We start from the raw sequence: 7,024 nt of genomic DNA, 5'->3' as shown, positions 1-7,024 counted from the left end.
TTAAATTGTAAGGAATAATATATTTGAAATTAATATTGATAACAGTCCTTCCCTGCTACGAACGATACCCTCCAAAATACTCGACAACAAATACAAATTTCATTTTGTTCTCAATTCATTTAATTACATCAAATTACATCAGAGTGAACACAACTGAGAATATTTTCATTTAAGAATCCGACTAAAAACGGTATTTTTCATCAATGTTGAACATGCCGTTTGTGACTTTGGGTAGAGTTATCACATTTATCTTCTCTTAAATTCTAAAGATAAATACTCATAAAATATAAATAATAAATTTAAGTGTATATATATTTTTTTGAAATCTTATTATGAAACAACTTTGTGAGTAATTCCTATTTTAATATAATAATTAAAAAACGTCAACTTGCTCAAAGCTACGCCCAAGTTACAACCTGACTTTCATAATAATTAAAAAACGTCAACTTCACTCGAGCAATGTCATAATAATATTTTGAGATTTTGTTAGTCGGTTGCTTGTTTACTCGCCTAATCAGTAATGTAACTCCCCTTCACTCTATCTCCATCTTCATTCAACCATATTAGTTCCTATAACACCCTGACGGGCAATGGCAGAACACATTATACATGTTCAAGATCATCCTTTTTCTGCACCCCCAACTTCGGCCTCTAGTAATGCTACTAGTAGCTGGCCAGACAGGCTCAAGAATGTATTATGCACCTCTCTATTTCAATTACTATGCCTTGCATATTTTCTACTATCATCTTCTATTCGGTTTTTTACTGGCCTTATTGTTACGCCTCTCATATATTGCGTTGAACAATTTTTGGTCTACAAACATATCAAGGTTTTTCATTTTCTTTTTGCTTTGAAAAACTGTATTCACCACTTCTCCAGTTCTTCTTCAGTTCTTTTCCTTTGCTTCGTCCTCATCGAACTGGACATGAATAAGCTTGGCAGTCGTATTTTTATAAGTACACTTGCTGATTCTGTAATTTATACTTTCGTATCAATGTTGATTATTGTCATCTCCAAGGGATCGGATTTTTGCTACCATAACAAGGATTTCTTCCCAAAAATTCAGAGTCATATATCTAAAGAGTACTTTCTTCAAAAACTTGTGGGATTTTCAAGGCAATTGAATGATTCTAATGATACCGATATGATAGCTCCACAAAAATGGTACAAAAGAGAATGGAACTGCATGCTGCTACTAGTGCGTATAAGGTTACATACCATTTGTGATCAAGTTGAAGGCAGTAAATTCTCCATCCATGAGCATAAAGTTGAACATATTATTTCTTTGATTTTCAAGAATACAACGAACAATGAGCCCATGTAAATATATTTTGGTTGTTTTGTTTCCTTCCTCTATTTTGGTCTTATAATTCAGTCATATGATCTTGTAAATTTCAATGCTGATTAGGGATATTCAAGAGACTGATCTTTTATTAGTCATGAACAAAGACAATGCAGAAAAGTTTCTTCAATCTTTTGATGCAGCGGCTGAAACTAAAAGCATTCGTCAAGAATATTTAAACGACTGGATCGTAATTTAATTCATTCATACTATGATTTGATTTTCCCAGATTGGTATATTTGTTGTGCATATACTTTTTTCTTGCTTTCAATCTCACATGCTAGCATTTTTTTGCAGACTCAGATTTGGAATGATTGTAAACACGTGGTTCAACTCTTAAATAGTACCTCCAAAGTCACAGAGCAGTGGAAGAAATATTATTTGGTGATCCAGTTATTGGTCTTTGTACTCGCGTGATGTTGTTTGATGATGATTGTAATAAGAATATCTCCATTTTACTTATCAGTTCTTCTTGTGATATTTGTCAATATGATTATTCTGCTTAATATAGTGGATCGTTCATTTCACATAGGAGATCATTGTATCATTGAGAATGAGCAGGTGATAACATGTTTCTACAGTTTCAGAGTACTATATTTGTTTTAATCTGTACACTGTACTTATAGTCTGATAGAGTATGTCATAATCTGTAGTACGTCGTTGAAGATATTGGGCTTTACAGTACAATTATGAGGAAGGACGGGGAGTATGTGAGTTTACCAAATACTTTCTTACTCATCAAATCTGTTAGCAATTTAGACCGGAGCTCCGACATGACCGAGGCTTTTGATATAGTTGTTAGTAGCACAACTTCTTCCGATAATAATGCAACCGGCCTGAAGTCTAAGATAGAAGAGTATGTGAATTCAACTCTATTTTCATGTCATAAGCTTTACATATTGTGAATTCTTACCACACCTTCACTTCAATTAATTGGTTCCTTATATCATAACTTATTTACTTGTAGATTTATGAAAGTTAAGGCTCTCTGTATAATAATACAATGACCGTTGATACTTGCAGGCTTATTCGTAGTAAGCCTCAAAATTGGCATCCTGAGTTTTGCCTCATTTCTAAAGGGGTAGATGATGATGGGAAGGATATGTTTTATCTCAAGATTACCAACGTCAGAGAATTTGAGAATTTCGATGTGAAAGAAGTACAAAGATCTGAGTTTATTCTTCAACTGGAAAGTTTACCCAGCACTTGGGTTCGTTAATTTTACCATTAAATAAGCACTTGGATCGGTGAACATTGGTAATTTATTGTGTTGTAATTTACTTTTTTGCTTTACTATTTGTTTAATGGAAATGGTAAGAATGTTTTTGACAAATGTATATTATTCTTGCAAGTCGAGTTGAGCATCTTGTGTATCCGATACTTTATCAAATTATTTTTACTTTAATATATCCAACCTTATCAGAGTCCAAACCCAAAAAACCCTAACTTGATTGTCAAATTTATATTTATTGATTGCATAATACGAATACTCTATTACACTACCTCAGTTCTATACATAAACACAAAAGAAAACCTCTCATATTGTCGTATCACGTATGTATGAATGCTATTTAAATATGAATAATATATTAACAAAAAGTGTTAAAATTTAATTCCTACTGATGCCAAAGCCATTATTAAATTATACATAAAATTAATTCCATCAAGTAATTAACAGAGAATTTCTTGCCTACTGATGCCAAAGCCATTCTCTCGGTTCCCATCCCTCAACGTGTAGTGAAAGATAGAGTTGTTTGGGATGGTTCGTCTACGGGCATTTATTCAGTAAATGAGGGCTATAAATTTTGGGTCAATCAAAACTGCAGCAATTTTTATACCACTCAGTGTCAAGGGTGGAAAAGACTTTGGGCGTTGAGGATACCTCATAAGCTAAAAACTTTTATGTGGAGGTTATGTCGCAATAAAGTTCCAGCCCGATGGAGACCGAGTACGAAAGGTATACGTCTCCCCATCACGTGTCTCATGTGCTCTGTGGACGTAGAACATCTTTTATATATATATTTTTTGATTGTGACTTTGCTTCTCAATGTTGGAGATACGTTGGCGTAGACTATGACATGAGAATGGTGGAGGATGCTCCTGGATGGCTGCTGCATAAACTGTCTAATGATAATGAAAATGAGATCACTAAAATCTGTATTATTCTATGGGGCATCTGGTTTTCGAGAAACAAACGAGTGTGGGAAGATAACACAATCTCGGCTGTCATAGCCATGGGAAACAGTTTCAGTCATGTACAGGAGTGGAAGGCAACAGTGTCTCGAGTTAAAGGGGTAGTACAGACTAGCAATCAACAGGGTCGTCAACATGCTTCTAGGTGGAATCCTCCTGCGGCTGATGTTCTAAAAGTTAATGTGGATGCTTCTTTTATTTCGAACACTGATAACTTAAAGGTGGGAATGGTCTTAAGGAATCATGGTGGGGAATTCTTGGCAGGTAGGACGAGCTGTTTTGAGGCTGTGTAGCTAGTGTTTTTGAAGCAGAAGTGGTAGGAGTTCAGGAAGCCCTTTCCTGGACGGATCAAGTCTATGCAGTTTGGGAGCCAGAAAGTTGAACTAGAAACATACTCATTGCTAGTAGTGAATGGTATTCATAACAAGTCCGAAAATTTGCTAGAAGCGGGAGAAGTTATTAGTTATTGAGGAGAGCAAGCTTTTACTTGGAGAATTAGGAGATACTTCTCTTCATTTTGTTAAGAATCAAGCTAATACAGTAGCATATGGTTTTGCTAAACTACCCTGTTTAGTTAATTGTCATAATGATTTGTCGTCTCTCCCTGTTTGTTTGGTAGAGACTGTTATGAGGTATTCTGTTTTTTAAGGAAATTTTAATTTCAAAGAAATACAGGAGTAAATCAAAACAAAAAAATAATAGTCTACACACTACATCAACGAGCTGAAAGGAAATCGAGCAGTTTTGTTTCTTTTTTTATTTGAATATTATCGTAACTGAATCGATGTTTGCATACCCATCAACTACTCATCAACACAAACTCCTTCCTCGACCGACCTTTTTGCACTTCATTATTAGCATAAAAATTTGATAAAATCAAATAATAATATACTTAGATACTAACATAATTAAATTGCTAAAATTTAAGCTACCCCAAGTTTGACCCAGTTACCAAAGACTTTCTTTAACTTTAGTTCTAATAAATTTTCAATATTTATTTTTTTAATATGAATTTTATCAGACTACTGTACTAATTAAAAAATTATTCTTTTTATATAATAATAAATTTATATGAATAATATTGAATATGTTTTAAGTAAGAAAAATTAATTTTATGAACAAGTTAATCTTTCATATATCATAATGAAATTTAAATTACAATCTATACTATATTGTTATAGCCGAAAGATTAAAATTTTGGTCACAGGCTGAACCATAGAAAAGATCCTAACCGTTCAATTTTAAGTGAATCATAGACACGATCTTAACCACTCAATTTTAACAAAATCTAATTTTAAAAAACTTATATATCATACATACAATTATAATCCCTGATAATCCTCCTTTTATAAAACTCCTCATGGATAATATTATATTTAAATTATATCATAGCTTATCTATTTTAATAATCCTGCTTATACTATAATTTTTATTTATTCAAAATTATCTCATTACTCCATCGTTTTTCAATTAACAACTCTTTTGTAACAAATTTACTATTCATATGAGCTCATATAATCGAAAGATTTATATTAACTAAAATTTTATTTTAGACATATCCAAATTATAATAGAATACTGTTTATCATATTTAACTTTTATAAATCCAAATAATATACATATTTATTAAAAAAATTATTTATTATATATATTTTTTAACTATTATCAAAATAAATCTTTTAATTAATTTATTATCACTCACATCATTAATAAAATTATATAAAAACGACAATATAGCACGTATATTAACATAAATTTTCAAGGTTATAAAATTTTATAATAAAGTCAATAAACTAAAATATAAAAAATAAATTTACCTAAATATTAGTCATTCATCCCGTACTTTGCAGGGTCATAAGCTTGTATATATAATAATTAGTTGAATTAAAGATATTCAATTTCGTAAAAGTAACAAAATTTTATATTTCAAGATTTATATTTTATTCTCAATTTTAACAAAATTATTTTTATTTTAATATATCCAACCTTATCATAATCCTTGGTATAAACAAATCAAATGAGGTACTATGATCATCCCTTCAACAAAGATACTACGATCATCGATGCGAAATTCAGGCCGCCTTCCTAATTATTTTTCTTTTGAAGCAACTTTTCTATTTGCTCTCCTGTACCCAATTACTTGTCCCCAATATTTTCTCTACAGTCAAACTAACTAATATTTAATTATAATTTAAAAATAATATATAATTAAAAAATTAAAATTTAATAATATTAGAAAGTATATATAATCTATTTTAACATGTATTTTTTAATTTTTTAAAATTATAAAAGAATATTTTTTAGTTTATAGTCAAAAACTAGTACTTCCATACAAATTATATCCTATGGTGGTTGTCGTGTTACGGTTTGGTCGTCACGCGGTTGGATTGCACGTGCTAAAAATGTATTTATAATATAAATTATATTAATTTCATTTATGCTATTATTTTACAATAATATCAATTTATTATGAACTACATTTATTTCATTTATTCTATTATCCTACTATAATATAACAAATACAATAGATTATATCCTATATATAACTGGGTTTTGGTGTTACGGTTTGGTCGTTACGGATTGCACGTGCTTAAAATGTAGCTATAATATAAATTAAATTAATTTCATTTATGCTATTATTTTACTATAATATCTAATTATTATGAACTATATTTATTTCATATATTCCATTATCCTAGTATAATATAACAAATATAATTAATTAAGAAATTGAATTATAATTATATATTCTTAAATGATAGAAAATAATATTAAAAGAATTATATTATATATATAATACAAGTAATAATCATCTTAATAAATATAAAAATAAATAACAATTAGGAAATCATTTATAATCGGGTTAAAGTTCTACCATTTTTTTAAAAATTTTTGGAGTGGGTAAGTTTGATTTAAATTATTTTTGAATTGATAATTTTCATTTGTATCTTATAAAATAACGAAAACATTTATATTATATTTAGGTATAAATATTATATTGTTTTGTTTCATTTTGTAAAAAGGAGAATACATGTAATAATAATTAATCTATTACAATTCAAAATTGAAATACAGATCTAATAAAATGTATTATAGATTATATTTATAACTACATTACGGTTTGGTCGTCACGCAGTTGGATTGCACGTGCTAAAAATGTAGCTATAATATAATTATAATAATTTCATTTATGCTATTATTCTACTATAATATCTAATTATTATGAACTATATTTATTACATTTATTCTATTATCCTACTATAATATAACAAATACAATAGATTATATCCTATATACATGGGGTTTTGGTGTTTCGGTTTGGTCATCACGATTGCACTTGGTAAAATGTAGCTATAATGTAAATTATATTAATTTCATTTATGCTATTATTTTACTATAATATCTAATTATTATGAAATATATTTATTTCATTCATTCTATTATCCTACTATAATGTAACAAATACAATAGACAATTAATTAAGAAATT

The 7,024-nt window shown here is 29.2% G+C and overlaps 2 protein-coding genes across 2 annotated transcripts; both read left to right on the top strand.

The window, feature by feature from the left end:
- The first annotated feature begins 1,832 nt into the window (after window positions 1–1,832).
- Window positions 1,833–2,562, top strand: LOC141660098 (mechanosensitive ion channel protein 9-like). Its single transcript, XM_074467060.1, has 3 exons — window positions 1,833–1,904; window positions 1,997–2,199; window positions 2,367–2,562. The coding sequence occupies exons 1-3, from the start codon at window positions 1,833–1,835 to the stop codon at window positions 2,560–2,562; spliced, it is 471 nt and encodes a 156-aa protein (XP_074323161.1).
- A 718-nt stretch (window positions 2,563–3,280) lies between these two features.
- Window positions 3,281–3,829, top strand: LOC141660097 (uncharacterized). The gene has a single exon (XM_074467058.1). It carries the CDS (start codon window positions 3,281–3,283, stop codon window positions 3,827–3,829), a length of 549 nt encoding a protein of 182 aa, XP_074323159.1.
- The last annotated feature ends 3,195 nt before the right edge of the window (window positions 3,830–7,024 follow it).

The sequence above is a fragment of the Apium graveolens genome, chromosome 5, assembly GCF_009905375.1.
Source record: "Apium graveolens cultivar Ventura chromosome 5, ASM990537v1, whole genome shotgun sequence".
Taxonomy (NCBI): Eukaryota; Viridiplantae; Streptophyta; class Magnoliopsida; order Apiales; family Apiaceae; genus Apium; species Apium graveolens.
Note: the sequence above shows the minus strand (reverse complement) of the source record. Positions and strands in the feature narration are given on the sequence as shown.